General features: G+C 51.4%; 2 protein-coding genes across 7 annotated transcripts; one reads left to right on the top strand and one right to left on the bottom strand.

Annotated features, from left to right (window-relative positions):
• Positions 1-1,886: 1,886 nt before the first annotated feature.
• On the top strand, positions 1,887-12,353 carry LOC105699457 (muscle LIM protein 1). Of its 6 annotated transcripts, none has more exons than XM_012424459.2 (9): positions 1,887-2,032; positions 3,380-3,510; positions 3,586-3,748; positions 5,968-6,094; positions 8,172-8,268; positions 8,751-8,835; positions 9,673-9,969; positions 10,220-10,540; positions 10,645-12,353. In XM_012424459.2, exons 2-9 carry the CDS (start codon positions 3,396-3,398, stop codon positions 10,919-10,921), a joined length of 1,482 nt encoding a protein of 493 aa, XP_012279882.1. In that variant the 5' UTR covers positions 1,887-2,032; positions 3,380-3,395; the 3' UTR covers positions 10,922-12,353. The 6 variants fall into 6 exon arrangements, 5 of the variants coding, with proteins under 5 accessions (XP_012279882.1, XP_023289983.1, XP_023289980.1 ...); XM_023434212.1 differs by lacking the exon at positions 1,887-2,032 and adding an exon at positions 2,068-2,117; XM_023434213.1 differs by lacking the exon at positions 1,887-2,032 and adding an exon at positions 7,438-7,534.
• Positions 12,354-12,603: 250 nt separating this feature from the next.
• Positions 12,604-24,999, bottom strand: LOC105699456 (paired mesoderm homeobox protein 2A). The gene is made up of 3 exons (XM_012424458.1): positions 24,648-24,999; positions 21,448-21,641; positions 12,604-14,537 (listed from the first exon to the last, which is right to left on the bottom strand). The coding sequence occupies exons 1-3, from the start codon at positions 24,997-24,999 to the stop codon at positions 14,160-14,162; spliced, it is 924 nt and encodes a 307-aa protein (XP_012279881.1). The 3' UTR covers positions 12,604-14,159.
• Positions 25,000-27,450: the final 2,451 nt, after the last annotated feature.

The raw sequence follows: 27,450 nt of genomic DNA, 5'->3' as shown, positions 1-27,450 counted from the left end.
AGATGGCCGCCAGATCACGTGACCCGACGCCATATGCAATTTCGAGAGGAAGGCAAAGAAGGCTCGCTAACGTGCAGAATTCCGTATATACACGAAGTGATGAGACGGCTTTCCGTGTTTATGCAGCAACAATCCCCTGCCGTTAACATCTGCGCTAACGCGGAACGGGCCCCGCTGTATTTATAGACCGCTCTAGGTGCGGTGCTCGACTTTTCTCTTCTACTTACCCAGGCGCTACTGTAAGCACTCCGGAAGAAGCGCCTGCTGTCAATGACCACTCGGCGGTATCGCGACGAGAGGAAAATACACGTTGTATGGTTCGACTTCTATGTGCACAGAGAAACGACGCCGAGGGGGTCGCCGAAGTGATCTTCAACGTCTTCGAGTAAGAGGACCTTACCGTGGAATTTCTTTGCATAAATATATAAATAAATGATAACTCATTCATTTGGGTGGGTGTTAGCGCAAGTGTGTCAAGATTACAGTTGAAATTACCCGCAGCTTGGAGACCCCCTACCAGCGTTCCCTGGAGGACAAGCTCGAGCAGTGCTCGGCCCATGACTTATGCTTGGCAAGCTTCTCCTAGGACGCTTCGCGGCATAAAATAGCTCGGAGTCAGCTGCGATTGCCGATGCACGAAACTCGAACAAATTGGCGACCAGCAGCTGGACCGTGTGAAGAAAAAAAATGGCGACCTTTGGGCCGAGTCGCGAGTACCTCCGCGAGGCTAAAGAGCGAGCTCCCTCGGGCGGGAAGAAAATGCCGACCTTTGGCGAGGACCTTATATACCGAGATCCGCTATTAATAAATATTTATAATTAATCTAGACGTTTCTCGACGTGCTGGATAATTTGGGACCCGAGGAAACGCCATTCTCGGCCGCAAACGAGGTCCCAAAAGATCCTGCGTCGCGTCGAGCTTTCTCGTTAATGCGTTTTCACGCAACCGCGGAGGAACCCGGAGGAGTCCTCGAGCCGAAGTCGAAAGCGTCTCTAATAATAGCCGCAGCCTCGCTACTCGGCTTTCACATTCCAAAAATGAAAATAAATCCGCCAGAGGATCGCCAGCGTCTCCAGGCCCGTTCTTCCGTATCGCCGGTGATATAACCGGCGATAATTCAGCGCCCCCCTTGTTCCTCCACCAGGAGCCTCGGCCACGAGAATAGCGAGGGCGCGATTTCGTATTTTCGAGACTCGTGTTTCATTCCCTTCCAGCATCCTCGAGGTCGGTCTCTAACGGAATCCACCGGGTCCAGAATTAGGCGCCGAGGACTCCTCGGTGGAGGGAAGGAAACGTTCCTCCAGGTTGTTCTCGTCCCGCGTCCCCGGAAAGTCATGGCGGATGATCGAGAAATTCCCGGATAGAGACCAGGGTCGATACCCATACTTCACTTTTACTGGAAAAAAGCGCCTTCTACGTGCAGCTTTTTAAGGACTAAACGTTCCGAGCCCGGGTGAGCGTTTCGTGTCTACACACGAATTTCTCGCGGAACTCTTCCGAGGGTCCCGACCATCCACCGCATGAAATCCCCCGAAAGCGAATGGACAGATCCCAGGAAAAAAAGACGTTCCACGCGGTAGCCTATCCTATGACATATCGCTGTCTCGATCAGCTGATCGTCGGGCCCCGGGGCCCGGGGTGCAACGCCCCCCGCGTGTCCGAGGCACCCGGCGGGGTCGCTCGAGGCTTGATTCTTCGGCATTTCTATACGGCAGCGTGCCGTTAAAAATAGAGATTTGAGCAAGAACTTATTAATAGTGGATGAGTGTGTGCCGGTCGGGCGTCGGTCGCTCGGAGAGCCGCCCCCGCCCCCGCTGCCGAGGGGCGTCCCTGCCGCCCTTCGGCCAGCGGCCGCGTCGCTCTTCCCACCGGCGCACCACTGACGTTCCGATGCACGTGCCGTGTGCAAACCTTGGTATGACTAGGACGAGCCGGCCGCTCCAACGGCCATTCGAATCCAGTATTAGTGCAGTGGTGGAGTGCGGTGTTCCTACTTCCGAGAGTCTCGCCTTCGATCGATATATACCTAGTGGTGAGTAGGGACGAGAGGAGTGCGCGGGACTCGGGGACCCACTTTGCGGGCCCGATCGGAGAGAGAGCCAGGAGGAGGCACGCCGGTAACCGCCGGCACTGCCTTACCGACCGAGAGTCGCGAGACGGGGTAGCCGGCCGAGATTGGACGCGGTGGGGGTAACGTAACCTCTCCTGCTCTACGAGGTGCCATGGACGTAAGATATTATGGATCCCGAATACCGCTTGTCACGGAAGAAATATTCGCTTCACCCCGATCACTCGATACCAGAGGCGAGGACTTGTTAAACCGTCAGGATAAACGATCGCGTATCGCCTTGGGACGGTACGCGCTTTTCGCGCGTACCATAACCTCTTGGTACACCACCGTTTACCCAGACGGTTTACCGAAACGAAATAATCGTTCCTTTATATATATAATAGGGCCTTTATATATCCTACGTCCATGTAAATCCTGCTAGCCGCGGTGGAGCCATGGTATATAGAAACGGAGAAGATTGATATAGTACGAAAAGACTGCGGGGCAAAACAGTAGTGGGTACGAATGCATACATAAGTATGGCACTGCAAGTATCACTTACGTCGCCATTGCACGCCCATAAATGCGAATATCGTGTATCTACCCGGTAAATATGGCATTTTGGATATCACGGGGAAGTATTCACATGTACGGTACAAGGGAAAGTGGGAGTAGCGGCGGGCCCCCACCACGCTTGTACCTAGAGGGGTGTCCGCAAAGCCGAAACCGTACCTTCCCTAATACGGAGTCGCCGGGTTACCGGCCTACGCCCGGCACGGATATAGACCGCACCTAATATCCCACCTCGGCCGGCCGCCTTTTCCCGCTGCGACCACGGAAATAGACGTGGGTTACTGACGCCGCCGGAAACTCGAGAGATTGTTTACCTTGCACGAGGGTTAGGTAACGCCGGCGCGCCGTCCACCCCCTGAGGTGTTGCGAAAAGCCCTTAATATCAAACCGTCAAAATATTTATCATACTCTTGCGGATGCCCCGAATAATCTGAAGCTTCGGCACCTGATTATGCTCGTTATGCCGGTGAAATTTCAATTTTCAAAGGGAAACATTTTTATGTACCCGACACCAGAACCAAGGAAATTTTTTTTTTTGGAAGACATTAAAATTTCTTGAACGACAAACTGATTAGGCAAAATTTCAAATGATTTTAATGACAAGTTTAAGAAATATTTTGACGTTTATGTCGAGTCGCGGTTTCGTAAGGCCTTAAGGTTTGGGCTCTAGGTCCTCGCGCCTCCGTTTATCTCCCCCGATAGGGCGAATTCCTGCCAACGAGATACATTCCGGCGAATTCGTGTCTTCTTTTGCAGTATAAAGAATAAGAAAATGCCTTTCAAGCCAGTCGAAAACCCGAAATGCCCGAAATGCGGCAAGTCCGTCTACGCGGCGGAGGAGCGCGTCGCCGGAGGGCTGAAGTGGCACAAAATGTGCTTCAAATGCGGTGAGTGTAGATTTCGGAGGGTTGTGGCATATCTAGGGAAGGCTTATAGTTATTTTACCTGGGGCGTGGTTGCAGGTCTCTGCGGAAAACTGCTCGACTCAACAAACTGCTCCGAGCACGAGGGTGAGCTTTTCTGCAAAGTCTGCCACGCCCGCAAATTCGGGCCCAAGGGCTATGGATTCGGCGGGGGTGCAGGTTGTCTGTCCATGGACCAGGGCGAGCATCTCCAGAGAACAGAGTGAGTGCACGAGCGGTCGTCCCCTCGAAGGTCCCTTCTGTACATACCCTCGTCTCGCGCATTAAAAAAAAAAAAAGAAACAAAACAAAGTACCAAATGGACCGTCTACCGTCGACCACCGTCATCCAAGACCGTGCATGATCCCCAACGGTAACATCTCCGCAACCTGGACGACGTCGCCGCCGAGTCCCCTCAGGAGCCCAGCATGTCCCTGGACCCCCTCGGACTCCAGGCTCGTCATGTCCCGAGGAAACGCCATCCTTGAACCTGGACTCGTCGAGTCCCGAGGAAACGCAATCCTTGAACCTGGACTTGAGATCGGGTCTCCAGGAACTGGTCCTTGGACTTCATGGACATCCTGGTTCCTGGGGCGCCATATTCTGGAAAAAAAAAAAACCTTGTCCTTAAACTGTGGCGTTTATCCAGAAAACATCATATTCTCACCTGTTCTCCCGATAACCTGCATCGGCACCCTCGACTCCAGCACTAAACCGTACACTGTTAAAATAATATTCTCAGTTTATAACATTTTCATTGAAGAGTTCACTCAAACGTATCATACCGTACCACCATACGGTGCCTTTTCGATAGAATTTTCGATTTCACTTTAACGTTTGTACCGAGAGTATCAAGAACCTGGAAAGAGTTCGGCGCCAAGTACGCTCGCGAGATCTCTATACTTTTAACAGTGTACCCCTGAAGATGGCGTTACCATTATTCCCTTTGAATCGGCAAAGCATCGTCGGTGGCTTCCCTTTGCCAAGTATCCCCGCCTAGGTACAGTGGTCGGTCCCCTCCATCCCTAGCGATATCAGTTCTGATAACACGCGCACACTTGGGGCAGCCGTGCCCCCGGAACTCCGCCAGGCCAAGACGCACGCTAAAAATGGACGCAGAAACGCAACACTTAGTATTAGGAGAATTTGTACCATCTGTAATAAGTGCTATGATTAATTAATAAAATAACACGGTAAAGAAAGGAAATATCCGAGAAAGCGAGAAAGAGAGAGACACTCTGCGCGGTAATATGTGGCGTGCCCCACCCCCCACCTCCCGCCAGCCCCGCCGAGTTCGCGCCACGGAGGCCCATTGATAAATCCGAATTACACCCACACGCACACGCACGCAACCATGGTGAGCACCGAGGTATTCACTCTCCGCGTGAGATTACGCTTACCGGGAGTCCCGCATGGCCGATCGGATCTACCGAACCCCCTGAGTCTCTCGGTACGTTTACGCCCTCCCTTAAATCGGTTTAACTTATGTATTGTACCTGCGTTAAGTGCCATGTAAATGCCATTTTACTCCAGGGTAAAACGGCGTTTACACCGCGCTTATCGGTAGTCGTTAAACCGATCCAAGGGAGGGTGTAAGTGTACCGGATGTACTGGATATCAGTAACCCCGTAATCTTGCTAACACCTAACTCAGGCCGGACCCGAACCCTCGCTCGGCCAGTCTCCTGCGTCTCCTCCGTTTCCTCGGCTTTCCTCAAAGGGGCTCGGCGGAAGCCACGCGCGTGGTTGGGGAACACTAACCCTTTACTAACACCCCTTAACACCCTAATTCTACGTTTTCTTTATCTACGTTGCTCTTCGGACCCCAGGGTGTTGATAAGGACTGCCTAGCGCCGAGGCCTCTTCAGGGCGGCGCTGGGCAACTCCTTGACCGAAGTGCAGGATTAAACTCCGTTGAGAGGAACGTCCCACTATTCGGAAAAAATATTGCTGCATTGTTGAAAAGGAGTATTCCAATATCGCGCAATTCTTTCTTGGAGGCTTCAACATGTTATACTCATTTTATGACACCCGCAGAAAAACTTGTAATTTTCCTCCACCTTCCCGGAAAATCATGACGCGATGTTATTAAATTTTGCATTCGTTCAGAGATTCATGGTTAATGTATACTCAATTAACAATTTCATTATCAGTTTGTACGGTTATGAATTTTATGAACGGTTTATGTGTTTCACGGGAGATTAGTAAATCCTGCACTTCCCCGGGTGATTTTTCTTAGTTTTCACTTTCTCTCTACTTTCCGGTTTGCCGGTGGCTTGACGAGTCGACCCTCGACCGGCGAACCGCGGGTCCTGGCCCCGGGGATGTGGCCCAGGACGTCGTCCTGGCCCTCCACTGGATTCGCCGGCCGAAGGTCGCGTTTCAGTGATCTTGTCGCGCTACGCAACCGCCGGGGGTTCTAATCGCTATCTCGAACTTACAGCCAGCCGTCTAGAGGGTCCAATGCCATCCTGGAGCCCAAGGCCATCGCCAAGGCCCCCGAGGGAGAGGGTTGCCCCAGGTGTGGAGGATTCGTCTATGCTGCCGAGCAGATGCTGGCCCGTGGAAGGGTGAGTTGACCCTAGAAGACGTCGTCTTCGCGACTTCGGGTCTCGGTGCCACGGGACTTCGAGTAGCTCTTCAGGTTCTACGAGAGAAAATTTACAGTTGAAAGAATCTCGCATACGTGTATACACGTACAAAAGTGGGTACATTTGGCGCGAGTTTTGCAGTTGGGTTAGAAGAGCGCGAGAGAGAAATTCAGATGGAAGAGGTGAACTCTCTTCAGGGTCACCGATCCATCGAGTAGTTCTTCAAGTTCCAGAGAACTTACACGTGAATGAATTGAATGATGCAGGAATTCGTAACGGGCGGTCATGAATAATTTCGAGGAAAATTCGAGCTGGAAGAGGAGGACTCTTCAGGGTCTCCAAGACGTCGCCGCGAGATCTCGCACGGGCTCCAAAAATATCTCGGTGGATCTCTCGATGAGTCATGTCCGAGTTTCTCCCCGGTTACCCGGGTGATTATAGAAGCGGTTGCGTCAATTACATGGATCGGTCCAAGTCTCGCCTCTTCAGGGTCGGGAGAGATCCTAACAAATGAGGCTTCGCTTCCAGAGAGAACTCCGGTCGGGGTTCCTCTAGGTCGAAGAGGAGACCGTCCGAGGAACCCGAAGAGACATCTTAGATCAAGAGGAGGAAATGATTAATTAAGGAGAACTCTCTTCAAGATCTCTCTCGAACCCCTTGGATCCGCCCCTCGACTCGGCAAGGAGATAACACTGGCAGATCCAGGGAAATAAGAGATTCCGCCAGCTCGGAAAAAAAAAGAAAAAAAAGAGAGACACCCGGGAGCGCAGCTTGTTGCCGTTGGGACCGAGCCAGGACTTTCTCGGCATCGCGCTTGGCCCGGGTGTGCTCGGAAAATAGGTTGGCCAAGGAACCTGGCCAGCCTATCTCGGCCCGACATAGTCGAGCACCTCGAGTCGACACCTGCCACTTCGATACCCTGAAGAGGCCGTCGAATCGGCTTTTCCAAAAAAAAGACACCTTGCAACACGTAACCGGTCGAAGAGGTTAACTAGACCCTGAAGAGGCTAAACGGTCCAAACCTCGAACCCCGACTGGGGACCCGAAAGGACTCGAAGTAGACCCTGAAGAGGGTGATACCGAATCTCGGAGGATCTATTTCATCCGTCCATCTCTTTCGGCGCTCTCGAGTTAACCCGACTTGGTATTAAATCCATCCGATTTAATTTCTTTTTGAAAATCCCACTCGGCGCGAAACTCTCCCGAGTCTCCAGAACCTGGACGAGGTCCCGGGGCACCGGGACAACCGATAGGCTCCTCTTTCTCGGACTGCCTCGGAATGGCCCAAAGAGTCCACTGTCACTCCTGCTTCTTGTGACTAGGGCTACCATAGGGAATGCTTCAAGTGCAAAGTTTGCAACCGGACCCTGGACTCAACCCTCCATTGCGATGGTCCCGATCGCGAGATATACTGTCGAGGTACCAGCGCCCAGATATTGGAGTCTGTCCCTATGAGTTGTCTTGTCCTTCCCCAAGACCCAGAAACCCCATAGACGAATTCCCTCTCTTTTCTCAAGAAACCCAGAGAACCTCGTGTGCACCAGCGCAAAGTGTTCCAAACCCGATCCAACGAATCCCACCTATAAAGGGTCGGCCAGGTCCCACACAGTGGCGTTTCCATGGGGAGTTTAGGAGTCAAAACCCCCCCTTTGTCCAGTCGCCTCTTTGTTCGTGTCTTTTTTCGTCCCACGTCTCAAAGCGCAGAAAAAAATTCGGCAGAACCGTGAAAACTCATTTTATTCATGCGATACGATTGCGATATTCTTTTAACGCGACAAAATTCTATCGTTACCACCTTCAATGGATTGCATAGAATATTGTAGATCACGCCAAATGTTAGGTTTGGGTAAACCAAATTTTTTTCTACGCGGAGGACTGATAAAAATGTTCTCCCGATAACCCCCTCTACCCTGGAGAGCGTTTTCTGGACACGCCACTGGTCCCGCTCGACTCCTCGGGGTCTTCGGGGGGAAATCATTTGTAGGACAATTCGAGGCGCCCCTCGACAGCCCTGGACCTTCCGGTGACTAACCCGAACCCTTTGTGTCTCGTATAGCAATGGCACAAGGAATGCTTTAAATGTGCCACCTGCACCAGGAGGTTAGACTCCGTCAACTGCTGCGAGGGGCCTGACAAGGATATCTATTGCAAAGGTGAGGTCTCCTCGGAGAAGAGCGGCGAAGATATGACGTAGGGATGATCCCGACTCAAGGACCTCTAAAACCCCTAAATATGCGATTCAGGACGAGCTTTTCGCAAACCTTCGACATCGGATAATTCTGCACTACTAATAAAAAATATTGCCATTTCATAAGAATTCATGAAAATTTCGACAGGTGTCCTACACGCACATTGGGTACTAATTTTATATTTCTAGATAAAATTCATATGCAAGAGTATCAATCCGTTCAGGAATCTGTAATAAGTGCATATAGATAAATTATAAACTGTCATACCAGCCGGTGGAATTTTAGAAAATTAAACAAATTAGTACCCCGACGTTAAATGGAAAATGTTAAAAATTCATTTCTGATCCTTGAGCCGATATAAAATCAGTAGAAGATGATAAGGGTTATATCTTCGCCTCGTCTCCCAGGATGACAACCAGGCGACGTTTAATCTGTATTCTTCTCAGTCTGCTACGGGAAGAAGTTCGGGCCAAAGGGGTACGGCTACGGCCAGGGTGGCGGCGCCCTGCAGAGCGACTGCTACGCCAACGGGTGGGTTTCCAAGCCGAGGGCGAGATAACGTAACCTCGCCTCGGCTTATCTATAATCTGACTGTAACGATGCGCTTACTCTCTGCTTAACAGCTTGCTATCCGAAGAAATTCGGACCGCGAGGCATCGGCCATGCTGGGGTTGTTTGGATCGGGCTGCAGTGCGATATCGAGGACGAGGGGTACGCGCCCCATCGAGTGATATCAGTATCTGACCCACTAAGAAAAAAGATCAGTTGACCGAAAGAAATATGCATTATCGGCAGAATCATATCGGATCGCAAGAAGCCCTTATTTCGTCGAAAAAAAACTATACGTTGGTTAAAATGAATTTTCTTTCTATCCAACTGACATTCCTAAGGACGTATCCGATCGCAGGATTTTCTTGGCGGATATTTCTTTCGATCAATCAATTTTTTTCCTCGGTGCACCCTCAACTGCATCCTGGATCGCCTATAACGCTTTGCGCTATCACTTAACGCTCTCTTCAGGTTCCTCTTCAGCTCCTCTGGAGGGTCCTCGAAGAGCCTCGATAATGAGAAAAAATGAGAAAGTTAGGGACCGGTGAATTTTTTTTTTTTTTGTTGCTACTTCGAATGAGTTCCGCCGTTTTAGTTATATGTTATTTCGAAAAAGGTTTCGCGATTCGAAGGAATATTTTTATCAGCGCTCTTCGAGGCCCTCTTCGGCATGCATCCAAGAGATACGATGAGAGGCGGACATTTCTCTCTTGAAGAGTCTCCCTCCCACGCTTGTTGGAGACCTTGCAGAGTGTGTCAACCCCTGAAGAGGTTTCGGGACATGTTCGTAAACACGTTTCCTTCTTTTTCCTCAAACAGTGACGCGGCTCCGCGAACCACCGTGATCGACACGGCGTCCATCAAGGCGCCCCCAGGAAAGGGTTGCCCCAGGTGCGGGGGTGTCGTCTTTGCAGCGGAGCAGGTCCTTGCAAAGAGTCGCGAATGGCACAGGAAGTGCTACAAATGTCGCGACTGCACCAAGACCCTCGACTCCATCATCGCCTGCGATGGTCCCGACAAAGACGTCTACTGCAAGACCTGCTATGGAAAGAAATGGGGCCCCCATGGCTACGGCTTCGCCTGCGGCTCCGGATTCCTGCAGACAGACGGACTCACGTGAGTGACGATGTCGTTTCAACCACCATAAGGTGAGGTGAAAGTGGCGTTTCTCTAGAGCTCATCGTTTATGGCCCTTTTCTATTTTGCAACCGCCACTTTCGTGTCGCCTTAACGGCGCGATTACATTTTTTTTTCCTGTTATATTAACGCAAAGATAGCCGAGAAGATTGTTTTTATGCGTCCTTAAGTGGTGATTTACCTGCCGAAAAATGTTGAAGACGTTCACGTTTCCTTTCGCCATCTTAAGGGAGGACGAAATCTCGGCAAGCAGGCCCTTCTACAACCCCGACACGACCTCCATCAAGGCACCAGCAGGGCAAGGATGTCCCCGATGTGGAGGCATGGTGTTCGCAGCCGAACAGCAGCTCGCGAAGGGCACAATGTGGCACAAGAAGTGCTTCAACTGTGCCGAATGCCATCGACCGCTCGACTCCATGTTGGCCTGCGACGGTCCCGACAAGGAAATCCACTGTCGTTCCTGTTACAGCAAGCTTTTCGGCCCCAAAGGATTCGGATTCGGACACACTCCGACCCTCGTATCGACGAACGGGGACGTGGCTCCCTCCTAGTAAGTACCCCCGATGTACTTGGCGCGAGAAACGAGACCCCTAGAGCCACTTTTGGATCACCTTAATGGTTCTTCTCGTGCTGACAATCGGTATCTCTTCGCAGTATCGACTCGAAGCCCCAGCTCGGGCAGAAGAGAAACGACGGGCTTGGCTGTTCTCGTTGCGGCTACCCGGTGTACGCTGCCGAACAGATGATCTCGAAGAACAGGATCTGGCACAAGAGATGCTTCAGCTGCGGCGAATGTCACCGTTCCCTGGACTCGACGAACCTGAACGACGGTCCCGACGGCGACATCTACTGCCGCGGCTGTTACGGCAGGAACTTCGGGCCCCGAGGCGTTGGCTTCGGCATGGGAGCCGGGACCCTGACGATGGCCTAGACCTAAGCTAATGTAGGATACAAGTGACGTACGAGATAAGCGACGAACGTAATTACCCCAAATTACCTGCCCATCCTTCAACCCCCTCTTCCGGATGCACCGGTCCCTCGAGGCGCGTCCCAGCGACCCCCTGGATGCGACGGCGTCCCTGAAGAACCTCGAAGTCCTCATCGAATCCGTCTCTTGGGGTACCAGGGTCGACTTCGAGGGCGTCTTCGAGGTTCCTTGCGCTGTGTAGGGTGGAATTGTCGCATCGGGGGCCTCTGTCGTTGCATCGTACAGTGGGGGACGTGAATGTCTTCCTTGTGGATATGGTACCGCTAATGTAAGAAGAGAAGGCATTCGTGTCTACGACTGTACCTTGACGTTGCCTTGGGTGCTGCGAAATGTCCCTATCGGATGTTTGGACGTTTTCGATGGGCCCCAGGGACCGAGGGTAAAAATGGTGTTACTATGGGATTGTCATATTATCGTGGTAATATCAGGATATTGTACCGTGAAGGTAAAATTACGGCATTGTCGCGGTACCATCACGGTCCCATCATGATATACCCACGATACCATCACGGTACCATCTTGAAACGGCACTACCCAAGGTTCCAGGGGTCCAAGCTGCCAGGCGGAAAACTATCTATTCCATGTTCCAAATTCTACCTATTTCCACTTCCTCTTCCACAAGTCCCGAAAAATTCGGAGAGTCGGGACCCAGGAACCCGATGTACGGAACCGAGGGGACCTCAAAGCCCAGTCCTGGTCCCACTCTAAGACGACCTTTTTCCGCCGACCCTGACGAGCTTCTATCGGAGCTGCACGAACGACCGCCCCGGCAGGACGTATCGACGTCTCCCTGACTTCCACCGAGACTTCCCGGCGAGCGAGGGCGACGCGACCGACGACGAGCACCCGGACGCCCTTTCAACTCCCACTACCCTGACGAGGGAACCGAAGCCCCGAAGAGGCCGCAGGTTCCCTCGCAGTACGTACGTCGAACACCCTGTCGCTCGCAGAAAGAGATAACCGAACAAAAGAGAAAGAGATAGCTGGATTGACTCCATCCTGGAACCCGGTCCAGGGTGCCAGATGCTGAGGATGCCTCCACTGAGAAAATAGTACATTTTGCCTTAGTCTACCCCGATCACTGCCAATTACGCTCACTAAAGGTGCGGTTTCACTAAACCTTCTGGGTATGTACGTATCGTACCGTCTCAAGGCGACACTCGATCGTTTACCCTGAGGGGTTGCTAAAACCAGGTCTTTAGTATAAGTACCAAGTGATCGGGGTAAACTGAGTCTTTCCCTCCTCGCTCTGGACCGCAGCGGAGAGGCCGCTTGGAGTTGCTTTCGCGTGTTCGATGAGCGCCCCGTGGTCCAAGGCCGCGGGATTCTGTAAAGGCTCGAACAATTCTCGAATAAAGGCTCGTTCCTTCTTTAACTGGCTTGAGTCTTGCTCGGTTACTTCTAACCTGGCCACTCCTAAACTTAAGGTCGTATGAAAGTGGAATCTCGTTTATGAAGCTTCCCTCCGACTTGGGTGTACCGAATCGTTTGGAACTAGACAATGTAAATATGGAAGCCACAAAGAAGGTCCTGACAACCATACAATTTAAATTTTTCCAAAATTTGTTTACAGATGCTTTCACCATTTTTTTTTTTTTCTAAAAAATTAAATTTCACGAGTTTCAGGATCTACCTTGAAACCTTCATATTCAGGTTGTAAAGTTTGAAACGATTCGGTACACCCACTCCGTGGAAATGTTTCACGAACGATTGCCTTTCCGGATGCCACTTTCACATCCCCTTAATTATCTTCCTTAATTACCTCCAATCCTAATCACGATTAGTCGTACCGGACATCCTCACTTTTACGTATCGGGAAGGACTCGCTGTGGTCGGAACCGGGGCGACAGGAAAGTCAAGCAGGGTGTCCTGTAAAACACTAATTTTCATATATTTATAGCAACAACTGTACAAGTTCCAGTCACACATAATGATATAATAGTGTTTAACCTTAACAATACCGACGCCGAGGACTGGGCTGCCCGGAGTGCTGGTCCCGCGGTTAATCGATAACGATTAATCGATCCCAGGACAGCTAACGACCCTATCAGCGCATTACTCGAACATATTACTCGAGCTGGAAAGAAAAAAAATTAATAAACAATCAAGGCGACCCGCGTATAAAATAAGAAACCAGTCCGACGCGAACCGGAGGACGCACTCGTCACGTTATAAAATTATAAATAATATAAATATAAATAAATAATTAAATAAATAAATAGAAGTGAAATTACTGCCACGTCACTTCTCTAGGAACTTATACATTCAAATACATATATCTGTACCATAGACGGAAAGTCCTCCATTTTTAGAGAGGGGGAACTCCACGATAAGGCAAAAAGAAAATCAGAGAAAATAATAATTTACTTCTATGGCACAGATGTATGTATGTATGTATATATGTATATATAACGTATATGTCGCGTTTACGATCGAGCTCCAACAACGGAATCGCATGAATATTGAAGTCCGAGGGGCTCTTCCGATTTGTGTTTCGTATTTGTCGCCCGACGTCGAGGAAGTTTGCATTAGGGGTTTCCTCGTTGTATGCTTTGGTACAAACCAAACAAGGCCGAAGTTTCGCACCAGGAGGCGTGCCAGGCTAAAGATTAAACACGATTTGCATCGAATGCTGACGTCCTAGGCGTGAGCGTGTCAATTTGTTCTTCAAGAACTGGACAATGTTGAGTTAACGACCGATGGCGACCGTATAAAAAAAAAAAAGAGAGAAAGAGAAATAAGAAAAAAAATACGTGTTCCCTTCCATGGCGAAAAATAGACGATAAGGAACTGGTATTTACGATTGAGAGCCCCCTCGGCATGGAATATGGGGCACGTGTTTACCGACCTGCTGATTAGGGGGAGCCGGGGACATAAGGCTCATTTTCCTGCAACTGTCGGGCGAATTTGGTTCGTAGAGAGGGGGCCACTCATCCCCTTGATATTATCATGCAAGTTCACTGGCGTCGACGAATCACCGGATACCTTTACCTCCACCATAAGGACTTTTTATACGCGACAAGTACCTTGGCGCGGATAAAACACGAAGTTCCTTTACGTCCACGATAAGGACCTTTCGGACGCGCTCGGGGTTCCACCTCCGAGCAGCCCGTCCTCGAATCATGTTTAGACCCTTATGTACATAATCACCGAGGACTCATTCCGGACGAAATTGGACCGATTAGTAGAGGTTTGCGGTCTTGAGGGGCAGTGGGTCCAGGAGGTAAGGGGGTAGGGCTGCGGAGAAGGGTCTTGGGCTGCAAGAGCCCCAAGCGCCTCCACCGCCGCCGCGGCCGTTCGGGGAGCTACCCTCGCCAGGGCCGTCCGGGGTGTGCTTCACGTTTCCGAGGTTAGGGTTGGTGATCGGCTTCAGCTCGGCCGAGGAGACGACGCCGGGTGGCGTCGCGGGACTCCTTGGCGAGCGGCCCTCCGCTTTCACGTTCCCCGACACCGGGCTAGAGGCGCCGCTGTCGCCGCCGACGCCGCCCTGGTTGCTCGACTTCTGCTGGGCGAGGCGCTCCTGCTTGCGGAACTTGGCGCGCCTGTTCTGGAACCACACCTGGAACCGCAAAAAAAAAAAAAAAGGACCGTTTACTCCGAAGTCCATCGAAAAACTCGACAGCGTTTCGCGCCAAATACACATACGTATCGCAATGGCCGAAAAGTCCAAAAAAATAAGACGAGCGCCCAATTACGCCAGAGGAAGAAATAACGAAACCCGAGACGTAGCTTCTAAAGTATGTCAGCTGTAGCATTTGAATCTAGAAATATCGTTAATTCGTTAGCTTCAGTTCCAGGCCTTGCAAGTTTAACGGCAGCCAGCGTATAAACGCGTATAAGCGCACGTAGCCGCGAAGTGCTCACCTAGTCATTATCTGGGAAGTTTAACCCGGGGCGTCGGATTGGACAGAAAATATACCCCCGGCATATCTGCGGGGGAGGTATTCGCGTACACCATGACGAGAGATAATTCGACGCCCTGGACCGGCAAACGAGTCTCGCTCTCGCCAACATGGCGGCCCTCGGCTCGTAAAAAGAGACGTCCGAACCCCCGGCCCCGTCCATGCGCGACCGGTAATTGGCTCTAGTTGGCAAATGAAATATTTAACAAATAAAACAAACGGGACGCCGGGTGACCTGCATGTTAAAGTGGGGAATTTGTTTGCTCTCGGCGGCCCGAGCGACGGTGGCGCCGCGCAACCTCCCGACGGACCCTCTGTGTAGGCTTCATACCCGACGGACCGCGATCACCACCAACAGAGGAAAGTTCACATCCACCGTGACGAGCGTGATTGCCTTTTCCGGACGGCAAACATCGAATTTATTATCGGCCATCGTAAACCTCGTATCAAGAAGCCCTACAGAGTGCCGCACCAAGTGCACGCATAAGCGCGACGCTCTCCAACTGCGGGGTAAACGGAAATAATTCATATGAATTTTCTCGAGTTCACATGATGAAATTTCATATGCGATATCGACACTTTGAAATGTTGCCCAATAACGGGACTTCGCAACAATGGAAAATTTTTCATCCGTATCTCTATTCCTATGCGAAGAAAATCCGCGTGAACTCGAGAATCGCGTCTCGGTTCTCTCGACGCTTATCAGGTGATAAACGTAAGATCACGAGAGAAGGCGCGTACGGCATATCATAATACACCCCCCGTGTTAAATTCGGCAAACGTCACAGGGCCCCTTAATCCGGGCGATGCCCTGCCACTTGTTACGCTAAACGAGGAAGCGATGCTCGACTAGTCGCCCCTCGTCGGGGGCATATTCACCCCTAGTTAGCGCAGACAGGTCGGATACCCTCTGTCCCCCCGGCTTAGGTTAAGAGGTTATGTTCGTGTTGACGCTGGCCGCGACCGCAGCTCGGGCGTTAATGTTAGACAAATACGTCGCGCTAAATAAAATGTAACAAGGCCACGCGACAGATGTCGACGGGGGGGGCGTATAAATATTTAATCGGCCCGCGTCGCCCTTATTTCGGCAAACAAACCAAACCCGTGACATCTGCGCGGCCCATCGGCACGCGGTTCGTTCCGCGTGCCGTTTTGCCGGACAAAGCCTAACCCCGAGTCGATTCGACGGACGTGGGTCGTTTACTTTCATCCCGGTCCACCTTTTGGCCGAGAGGGAGTCCCATTGGTATGCGCGGCGCGGCCGCATCAGGAATTCCGCGGATGTACCGTCAAGCGATTTCGGTTCCGCGTGTTTGCCCCCCCGAGCCGTGATTTCACTTCTTCCCCGAGGCCCCACGAGGCATCTCTTGCGATAACGGTCTTTATCAAGGGCCTCGGAAACCCGCGGTGTCCTCTCTCCTCCTTCTGCTTTTATTTCCTCCCGGCGAACATTCCCACCGGTGGCGGGAAAATCGCGAGAAAGCCAATTTGCAAATCGTTGCCCCGCCACCTTACGCCCGGTGGTCAGATTTCCCTGACAGCGAATGGAACGGGCAATCCAATCGGCGGTACAACTTCCCAGGGATCGGAAAAGTATCGGCTGGCCTTTCGATTAAGCGACGCGTTAATTGCGTCGTGTATCACCGTCCCCGAGCTGGGAGATAATTCATTTCCCAGCCATTAGGGTCGGCTCCATTGTTCGAGAGCTCCCGAAGGACGAGCATCGAACTCTCCGCGTCTTGGAATATTTTAAATAACGATATTTAACGATACATTAACATTGCTCTTAAAAAATTCGGCACCCCCAGCTCGGAGATGATGATAAAGGAGACCTCATCGACCGCGACTTTCGCGTCGCCTTAAGCTTTCGAGCCGTCCCTCCGTACCCGGAACGAAATTACACTTCCGGTCGTGGAGTTAACGAAACGCCGATTAGCGTAGGAGCCCGCAACCGTAGTCGAGGAGGTCGGGGTTCCCCGAATAATCCAGACGAGCGACCCGCAAACCCCGCCGTCTGCATTATTCAGCCGCGTGGGGTAAAACTCAGGGTTAACCTAAAGGTGGGCCGACCTCGGCGGCGCATCTCCCCGGGAACTTATCTCCCTCGGAACAACGTACGCCGCGTCGAAAGTGTTTTCCCCGATTCGGGGCTCTCGACGGGCAGTTTTATCGTCCCCGAGAGGCGGCCGCGAGGTCCGGCAACGCTTTGGGAGCAATCATCGCTAAGTAGAGCGCTCGGGAAAGTTTCCGCCCTGCGAGAGCGCCGTCTTAATTACCGCGTGCATCGGGGCCGTGCCGCGTTTCCTCCCCTCTCGATGGACAAACATTTCGGGGATTGGCCGGTCGCGCTCCTCGGCGCGTCGCCCAGCAGGGCAGTTTTTAATCACTGTAAGTGGATCTACATAGAGCTCGCAATTACCGGGGCGCGTCTGTGTCACCCCCTGGAGGTCGCAGCGCCGCGTCGCGGCGAAGCAGCGCACTACCATGAGCCCTAGCGAGTACTCCGTAATAGGGCCCGAAAAGAGTCATCCCGCACAACTTTCCCCGATACAACCCTGGCAAGACGGAAAAACTGCCCGGAATCTAGAATACTAAAATTATTAACTTCACGTCCCAAGTGCGAGTCGTTATAAACTTATGATAAGCTTCGAAATTAATTTCTAATCTAGTAACGTCCTTGTAAAATTTTGTAGAAAAATGTCGTGTGATAATTTAGCCAATATCCCTGACAAGGGCAGGACGCGAATACGTGGGAAGTCTTAATAATAAATAGTTTTTACAACTTGACGTTTCTAGTTTCTTGATATAGCAGGGTTTAACGATCTGTCAAGGGAAAGATGAAACTCATGGAACACCATAAGAAATAAGAAAAGCGTCTTTAAGCAGCCATTGGACGGAGTTGTAAAAAGACGTCTGCCCCCGAGCCGAGCAACCAAGCCGGCTCTCCAGGGTTTTCCCATCTCGCCCGGCTTCGGGGGAGCGGGGCCGACCTAACTTCCCTCGCCCCTCGGCTGACTGACTGTTGCCCTCGCTTCTCCGTAGCCGTGTCTCCCGCGAGCCCTCCGCACTCCCCGGAGGAAAGAAATTGTCGTTGATTTCCGGAACCCTCCAAGGCGCTCCTGAATTCCTCGACTTTCCTCTTCCGACCTCTTCCTTGCACCGGAAAGAGCTTCCCAACCTTCCGATCGAATCCCCCTCACAAGCTGAAGACTTCTCATACCCAGAAGCGCTCCTTTGAAAATTTTCAATTTCCATATTTACAGCAATCTAGCCATGACAAGAAAAAAATTGGATTTACTGAAAAGTCTTACGTCACTGGGAGCACCATTGAATATAACTGTCGAAATTTCCTAGCCATATATATATATCCCGATAACGACCATGTAGTATAAAGCACTTGGTCGCGCTTAACCTCTTTTTCGGGCGCGGCTTAAAAAGCCAAGTAACCGAATAATGAAGCAATGGAGTCATAAAATATTAGCGCCGACGGGGGCAGCGGTTAAACCTGCGTTTCCGGGTGCCCGTGTCGTCGTCGAGCCTGATCGGATGTCTTCCTCCTAATTGGATCGCCGCCACTTGCCAGCCGAGCTCATCCCCTTTGTGGGTCCCCTCTGGTCCGCCATGACACCCGCCACGATCCATCCGACGCGTGGCGGCGCGTTGCCATCTGACTCACGCGTCGTTCGACGGTCGTTCGGCGTGAATTACAATTCCATTAAGGCGCACCCGCGTGCACCTACGTGTATTCTGCATAAAGCGCGGCATGATTTACACGCATGCCGTTGATTTATGGCGAAACCCCCGAAAAATCGTCGGCCCCATTACGCGACATCGAGTATTCTTCTCCATTGTTCGGTGTCAACTTCTTGTCTTCTATCGTTAAAAAGCACCCTTTACCCCGTATCTTTTTGAGTTAATTCCTTTGTACGGTTTGAGGTTCGGTAAAGAAAAAAAAAAAACGTGCGCAAGGGTTGTCGGGTCGGCTTAAAAAATTCAACCGCGGGACAAGTAAGCCCCGCTCACGCGAGCAAACGTTTCCCGGAGTCTGGATAATTAATCGCCCAAGAATATAAGAGATCCTCCTAAGTAAAACTCGCGAAGTCTCGTGCCGGAGAAAAATGTTTATACCGAACACCCCCTTGGTATTCTTACGAAACCAGTGAAAAGGACAGAGGATTAATAAACTGTCCCGTCTCTCTTGCCATTAGATAAAGCGTCGCCATCTTGCTACGCGAAATTTACGAAAACGGATATATAACTTTATCCTAGCCCAAGAGCATTAACCCAGGTCGGAAATGCATGGAGTACATAGAAAGGACGTAGGCGGCGGTTTTCCGCGTATTTCCGTCACTCAGGAAACGCGTAAACGCGGACTAATATATTAAAGCGCAATATTTTCGTGCCACGCTGTCGGGACTCGCTGACCCCCCGACGGTTGTTTCAATAATGTAAATTGCGTCGGCTGCGCGCCACGCGGGAGGAGGGGGTTTAAAAAAAATCGGAACGTAACCTCAATTTCCTGGGCGAATCATCGAACCGCGAGAGTCGTTTGAATCCTATAACCGAAGTCTCCGAGTCCTCCATTCTCGTTTCGGCCAGCTTATTAAAAATGGCCGGCAAGTGCGCGCCGCCATCTTGGTCGCGTTTCTCGCCGCTCCCTTTCCCTCTCTAGATACCACTAGATCCCGGTTAATCGCGACTTGGAGAAACGCGGAAACCGACCTCGACGATTTCGTTACCGCGCCGTTATTACCGCGGGTTTAACAATCAATTTCCCGGCAGTTTGTGGCTGCCGCCGAAGGTTCGCCGAGCGGCCGCACGAGAGCGCAACCGGCGACGCATGGAAGTCTAAAGAATAAACGAAGTACAACGAGAGATACCACAAATCACCTTGAAAAATTTATGAGGATGTTGAAATCGCGTTAGTTTTTTTTAGCTGATAAAATTCCCAAGTATCGGGAACAGTAACATGTTACTATGTACTTCGTACGGTATCTAATACCCTTTCTTCCTAGATCCACATTAACGGAATCCTTCAGTGGTTTCGGTCTTCGCGAGTCGCGGGCCGCCGATTGGCTTTTTCCGTTGGAGCCGGTGAGTGTCATGGTGGCTGCTCGATAAAACTGTCCCCTCTCCCTGCGGCGCGCCCTTCCCGCCCTCCGAGCCCTCCCGCTCCCTTCTTCGCCCTTCTCCAACTCGCGTTATCATTGGTCCCCGAGTTTTACTTATGCTCACGAGCTCTTCCGACGCCTCGCCCAAAACTTGTCCAATTCGACGGAGACGCCTTGACCGAGGGGAAAGTCTTCACGCGAACCCATGGCCATTGAATGTATAGACCCTGCCCGCTGATTTGACCACATACGCCTCGAAAATAAAATTCTCAATAGAAAAATTAGTTTGAGGATTAAGTTACCGCAGTTTAATTGCGTTAAGTTACGTGAAAAACGACGGGAAATTATTCCTCGGGCTAATATTTTTACGCGGTCGGGAAAACAATATGGCGGACCGTGCGTTTAACCGCAAGAGAGAGGGCGGGAATGGTTCCCCTATTTTTCTCTTTCCTCTTTCTTCATCTTAACAAGAATATCCACGGTCGAGTTTGCAGGCTCTATATATCCTAAGTCCATGAAGTATATTTATATATAGAGCGCGATATGGGCGATTTGTCCCTCCTTACTTCGAGCTCCCTAATCGAGTGGAGGCCCGCTCGGGCCTCGATGGAGCAGACTCGGCGTCGGTTGAATTAGACATGATCTCCAGTCTGTTAGAATAGACACCCGGGAGTGAACGAGATCGGTTGGAGGTTGCAAGAGACACATCAGGAGGGAATCTTTGGGATCTAAGACGCTTCGAGGAGACTAACGATATTAGACACCGCGGCGAACGAGGGCCCCTCTAAAGCTAGGATAAGACAAAGATAGCACCAGGAGTCGTCTGCGTCCCTAATCAACATTAATGAGCTTATCGAGAGGCGGCCCTTGCTTCCGTAGAGTCTCGAGCCAAGTACATTTAAGGGAGTTCCTGATATGTCACGTTTGTCGGTACTCTCCGGGTACCGAGGGTACACGCGTGTAGGAAAGGTCAGGATACACGGACGGATATCCAGGATTCGACGTCGATCGACGAGATCCGTCAAGAACGACGCTCGCGACGTGCCCTTAATTCGTCACTTGTCACCCGGTGCACTTGTCGCGCACCGTGCTCCTTGCACCGCCTCTGCGAGCCGCGCAGACCCGGGACGAGAGTTCCCGGATAAGCCGTCAAGTGTGTCGAGCAATATAATCCATCAGGTCGTGTCTGCAGGTGCCCGCGAGAACGAAAACAGGGCTGGTAATGTAATTACACGGTGCGCTTCGGTAGCACCCCCCGTCCACCCGAAGGGACCCTGCCCTGGTGGAATATTAACGAGCCGAAGGGCCGCCGACTCGTCGTTTTTCATTTTTCCCGCCTTCGAGGATCCCGATTGGCCCCCGCCACCCTTGAGAGGAGGGATCGGCTAGGGAGGGAGCTGGAGTTCTCGAAGAAGGCCCTGAAGGAGCTGAAGCTTTATCCCATAATCGGACTAACCTGGACTCTCGCCTCGGTCAGATCGATCTTCATAGCGATCTCTTCTCGCGTGTAGATGTCAGGGTAGTGCGTATCCTGGAACGCCCTTTCGAGTTCCTTCAGCTGAGCCGACGTGAAAGTCGTTCGTATCCGACGTTGTTTCCTCTTCTCCGCGAGGCCGTCGTGTCCAGAGTACGCTTTGTATCCCAGTCCTCCTGCGGCAATTAATTAAATAATAATTAATAATCCGAATATTACAAGGTCAACAAAAATTCAGAAACTCAAGTTATTCAACTCTTGCCCATTAAGCTTCGCTCCTCCTGTCTCGACGCATAACCGAACGATTAAGAGACTCCACGGATTAAAAAATAAATAAATAAATAACGAGGAGAATAGGTGGATATTAAGAATGAATATAGAATTGAAAAGAATTCCAGGAATAAGCAATTACTAAAAGCATGATGTGTTATAAATAATGAATGCCAAAAATCAATAGCAACTAAAAGGACGGCGGCTCGGTAGTTGAACCAGGGATTAAAAAAAAAATATATATATAAAGAACAGATTTTTTTATACGGTTAGCAATCAACTCCAAGTGTTATAACAATATCAATAAGAGGAAAACAATAGTGGAGCAGTTATCAAGCAGCATTGATTTCCTCGATTAGTCGCAGAGGGTTCGCTGATGCGTCGGGGGAAAAAACGAAAAAAAAAAAACGTGAAAAGCCGGACACAATGGTTTTGTCAATCGCGAGTTGACCGCGCGACACGCGGGATCTCCGGATGAGCCAGCCGACCCGAATGAAAAGCTATTTTTTCCTGTCCCCTCGAAATCTCGAAGATCGATCCGCCGCCAATCGGGCGTTTTTCAATTTTACGCCCACACAGGGGAGAAAGGGAAGGACGAAGCGCCCCGAATTTTGCATCCCGCACTCCAGCGAGGGAGATACAGAATGGAGTTGTCCTTTTTCCATTTTTTTTATATAACAGATTTATGAGGCCCATCCTCGCGACCCGCCCTCGGTTTTTTTCCACGGTTTACTATTATAACATATTATGCAACGATCTGGTCATTTTTAGATACTTTTGTTATCTACGCCAAGTTAGGTTAGGTCAGGCTGTGTAGAATATTGAAATTGGAAATTTAATGTTAACGGGTACCAAAATGGCAAAACGAGGAAACTAGGGATGGAGAAAAAGGGATCCTTGATCTGGGGATCGATACGTGATAATCGACTTTTTCCTCGGGACAAAGGAACCAGGGGAAAGGGTCGGAAAGAGGCGGAGACGGAGAGAGGAGAGCGGGGGCTGCGGGGGAGGAAGGAGGACGGCCGATGGTTGCTAACGCTAGGGACGTAACCATAGCAATGACTGAGGGAGACGCGGAGGCAGCGAGGGAGGGCGAGAGAGGGAGAGGGAGCGAGGCCGGCGCGGCCGAGTGCGAGAGAGAGGAGGAAGGCCATCCATTGATTTTCAGTGGCACGGTGTCGTCGCTTCTCGGGGAACTTCCCGGTACGTCCGGACGTGTCCCGCGACGCGAGGCGCCGCGACGCCCCCGGACGAGGTCTCCATCTTGGAGGAATTAAGGACTACCTCCTGCCCCTTCCACCCAGAAGAACCTTTTCCGAGAGAGGTTAGGTGGACTCGTGGATAATAAATACGGTTAAGAATGCGATTAGAAATTAGCCAAGTCGACAGGAAAGAGTGACGCCTGATAGGGCCAATCTTTTATGAAGCTCCACCCTAAACCGAGTGCATCTTATTGTTTGATATTTTCTCACGAACGGACGGCAATTTCAATTTTAATTCCCGCCACGGAGACGTCTCGAAAGCGACGTGGAATCACGATTTTCGCGCCGACGACGGGATGTATTTTCGTACAACAACGATATCCCAAAATTGGCGAGTACTCTCCATAATGTAGCCGGCTTTCAGGCGGGATACCGGATTCCCCGAGAACGAGGTATGTCTATTTTACAAGCTCGAGATCATACAAATTGATCGATCCCTCGATCGATCCCGTCTACCCTCCCAGCGTCGAAAGCTCGTCTTCAATCATTCGCGAAGTTTCATTCCGACGTCCCGATCGGTGATCTTCGATCAGCCGTTACATTTCTCACAATTATTCAAGTACACCAGGGGACATGAACGTCTTTCCGACAGACACGATACTACCCCCAAAAAAAAAAATAATAACTATCAAATGAAATATCATCACGAGCTGTGAAATAGACGTCAGCCTCAAAAAGAGAATATAAGTGTAACAACGTAATATTGGGTAAAATTTACGAGGGTTTTATTTCTCCCGGAAATTTATAATAAATACCTTAAAAAACCGTTCCCGCTGTTTCGTTGGAAACTGGTGCGCAGCCATTAGGCGCCCCGAAGTCGAGTCGGAAAGTTCCCAGTTTGCGAGCTTTTAGCGCTCTTTTTCCTACCGAGCTTCACCGCCAGACTCGACGGCTTTCCCGGGGAACTTTTGGGACCGCTCTCCCCCCCCGTTCGTGGGGGAAATTTTAATGGTTACTTTCCCGGAAGGAACTCCAGCCCGCCCCCTCTAGATAAATCAGCGTCCATGGCGGCTCGCCAATTTCGCGCGACTCGGGACACGCGTCGGCGGTCTTGCGTTTTCCGCGGAAATAATTCGGAAGTTCAGATAATCTCAAAATTTATCGATATCGAGGAACTGGAGTACATGCTGCTAAAAATCCAACAAGCCCCTGAATATTAATTAACGCAAAATTACCGGCGGATTTTTATTTACCAAACCGGTCATTCATCGGAATAAAAAGAAAAAGAAACTAACCGTCGCCAAATTACCGCGATTGTACAGAGAGATGTAAACAACTCGGTTCACTCTTTAGCCGTTCTACTGCCTTTGTGGATGTGAAATATATATATACCTGGCATACCCAACATTCCCTTAATATTCTGGCGTGACGTACTCACGAAAAATACCCCGTTTCCGATAATGCGCAAAATCCCTCTTACAGTTTCACCTCTGACCGGACGATCGGATCCTAACTCCGAAACCAAAACAAACCCACGAGTACACAAAACGTAGCCCGAAACAAAGACCAGAATGGTCATTGTTTGATCTCGCATTCCTCGTGAATAATAAAAACGGCGTATAACCCCCATACTAGGTGTAGAGATACAAAAAATGTCGCCAAACATCGAGAAGGTTGACAAAGACGCCCGTTAGAAATGATTCGACTCACCTTGCAGGTTGATGGCGGAGGGGAAGATGGAAGCAGCATGTCGGTGCACGTCCTGGGACCGGGCGGCCATGACGGAACACGGCGTCGCGTGGGCCCCGTGATGCGCGTGGGCATGCGGGTGGGCGGCATGGTGGGCGCCGAGGGGGGCGCCCCCGGCGGCAGCGGCGGTGGCGTTGCCAGGATAAGCGGCGGCCCTGGCGGCGGTGTACCGATACGCGGCCTGGCTCATCTGCGAGCAGGACCCGAGGTCGGCGTACCCGCACTGCATCTCGGACGCGGCGAGGGCGCAGCTGGAGGCCTCGAAGCCGGCCGCGGCGGCGGCCGCGGCCTGGTTCAAGTACGAGTAGTCCATGCCGCTCCCGCGGCACGACGCGGCGGCACCGTCGAGTGTCGCGCTCGGCAGCCGGCGCCGGCGGTCGGCCTGCCGGGCGGTGCGCGCGCACCCGCGACCGGCGACCGGCGACGGTGGCGCGGCCGGCGGCCGAACTCCTTCACTCGCGGCCGGACACCCGCGGGTGCCCTCTCTCTCTCTCTCTCTCTCGCTCTCCGTCGAGGCACTCCGGCCGACCGGTTATTACGCGTAATCCGATAAGCGATATCAAATTATTGCGATTATCCCGCGGCGGAGTTTTTCGGCCCGCTTAAGAGCGCCCGAGACGACCGACTGGTGGGTCTCCTCAAAATCAAATGATAAGCTTAATTCAATAACCGGCGGGAAGGGAGCAAAGGGGCGTGGCCTGGGGTCGGCCGGCTCCGCCGGCAGAGCGAGTCTCCCGTTGGTCGAGCCACCGCGCCCCCCCTGGCGAGCGAGCCCGCATCGGAATCACCCAATCGCCGCGTGAGATGACTCCCCTCACCTCGCGGCGCTACCCCAGCTCCCCCACCTGGCCACCCTCGGAACGCCGCTATCCTCCGATCATGCCTAATGCCGAGAGCGGCCGGCCCTTGATTTTACGATCGATCCCGCACCGTCGCCCGCCCCGACGGGAGGGAGACGCCAAGGCCAGATTCCGGAAGAGCCGCCTCGCAGCTTCCGGCCCGGATTTCAGGTGCACTCTCCTGTTCGACGGCGACCGCGTCCGCCCTCGTTTACGCCCGCCCGACGAATTCGCCTCTCTACTCCCACGCTCCTAACCTCTTCGTAGAATTTATAGACGACGAGACCGGCGAAAGCAATTTACCGTTTATGTCCTTGAAATCAATTGAAACGTGATTACCCGATCATTCCCTGGCCCGTATTCGTTTTTCAGGTTAGGTCGAACCTCCCGCTGGAATGTCCTTCCTGGCCTGGCTGCATTTTTTTACATCACTTTTCACCACTTTTACAGCATCCGCAATTCTTTTCATTGGTACTTGGAGTCGCTTTTGTATATCCTCCGTGCGCAATTACAAAAAAAAAAAAAAATCGCCCCTCCCAAAAGGAATTTCTTGAGTTTTAGAATTTCTAGAGGAGCGCTTAGCCATTTAAACGGACCTCCGCCGTGCGACCATTTCGAGTCGATAATCGGTGCGCCGCTGTGGGCGAATCGAGTTTAATAATTTAAATCGAGTCCCGACCGAAAGAGACATCGCGGGTATTTCCGGCACGGATTTACGTCCTAACGAACGCCGCCATTTTCCCTTGTTAAGGGGATGTTAGTAACTCCGCGATTACGGTTTTACAAGAGCGCTGCGCTTTGCAGGAGACAAAGGTAGTCGGGGAGAGCGCGAGTTCGCTGCAGCCGGGATTACACGAGGAAGGGAAACGTTTCCGGCGCATGTCACCGGATTTCAGGATCGATTCGCACTTGTCACCGCGGGGTTTATACTTAATCGTTCCCTCCTCGATTCCATGTTACAGCCTCCGATTTATCCGCCCCGGAAATAACCGAATGGCCGTCAAAAATTCTCACGTTTCCCTCCTGAAACGAGCTACACGTGTTCGCGATGAGCAAAATCAGTCTCGGTCTTGCATTTGCTTATCACGAACACGTGTACACACCCACGAGGCGACAACAGGTCGAAATATTTGCCGAAAATATATCTTTCTCATCCTGAGGCGATCGACGATTCGTCACGTGGCGCTGTCCACGTTACACGACCACGTCGAGCACATTAATTACATGTATTATGTAGACGATGGACCGTCGGTCTGATAACGTTTGTATACGCGGACGAATGCGCGTACGTTCAGCACGTGTCGTTCCGATCGGCAGTATGGACAAATGGAAACTCGATATGTCGGATGTTTTGATATAATCCTTCACGGGGTGATTCATCCGGACTGGTTCCGCACACCTGTACCCCAGGATGAGCATTTAATTAATTAGGATAAAGCAACCGGGTCGGATAAGTAGAGATTACGTATAACCGACCCGAAGCGATGTCGGTCTCGCCGTAAGTAGTCCGTAATGTGCATCAGGTACATTTAAATATGGCGGTCTTGGCATCGCTTCCTAGTGGTGGGCAATTTGTGGGCACTTTGATTTAAGGTGTGTGCGAAATTGGGGACATTTACGACCTGGCGGGAGCTACCGTTATTCGACATCGCTAACATAAACCAGCGTTCATTTACCAGTCAGGAGAGCATCCCCTGGTGCGGCGATAACGAAGCCGAGAAAGGAGGCAAAAAGTCGGGAGATCTCTTCCAGGACTTCGTTGGTCTTCGGTGAAGTTGCGGATGAGAGCGGAGAGAGAAGAGAGAATTTATCGATGGCGACGTCGTCCGGTCGTTGGGCGCCCTTTTGGGGTGGACGGCGACCGCTCGGCGAAAAGGGCCGCGGTGCGACACGAGTGTCGCACTTGTTCTCACGAGCCGGAGGGA

This window comes from Orussus abietinus, unplaced genomic scaffold (assembly GCF_000612105.2).
Source record: "Orussus abietinus isolate OABI.00-Male unplaced genomic scaffold, Oabi_2.0 scaffold8, whole genome shotgun sequence".
In the NCBI taxonomy this organism is placed as follows: Eukaryota; Metazoa; Arthropoda; class Insecta; order Hymenoptera; family Orussidae; genus Orussus; species Orussus abietinus.
This window is presented reverse-complemented; position numbering and strand designations above follow the sequence as displayed.

Coding starts and splice junctions, on each gene's coding strand:
- LOC105699457 (XM_012424459.2), top strand. CDS start 3,396: ATGCCTTTCAAGCCAGTCGAAAACCCGAAATGCCCGAAATGCGGCAAG. Junction 3,749..5,967: donor GAGCATCTCCAGAGAACAGA/GTGAGTGCACGA, acceptor TCGAACTTACAG/CCAGCCGTCTAGAGGGTCCA. Junction 6,095..8,171: donor AGATGCTGGCCCGTGGAAGG/GTGAGTTGACCC, acceptor TGTCTCGTATAG/CAATGGCACAAGGAATGCTT.
- LOC105699456 (XM_012424458.1), bottom strand. CDS start 24,999: ATGGACTACTCGTACTTGAACCAGGCCGCGGCCGCCGCCGCGGCCGGC. Junction 21,642..24,647: donor CTCCGCCATCAACCTGCAAG/GTGAGTCGAATC, acceptor TAATTGCCGCAG/GAGGACTGGGATACAAAGCG. Junction 14,538..21,447: donor TGACCGAGGCGAGAGTCCAG/GTTAGTCCGATT, acceptor TTGCGGTTCCAG/GTGTGGTTCCAGAACAGGCG.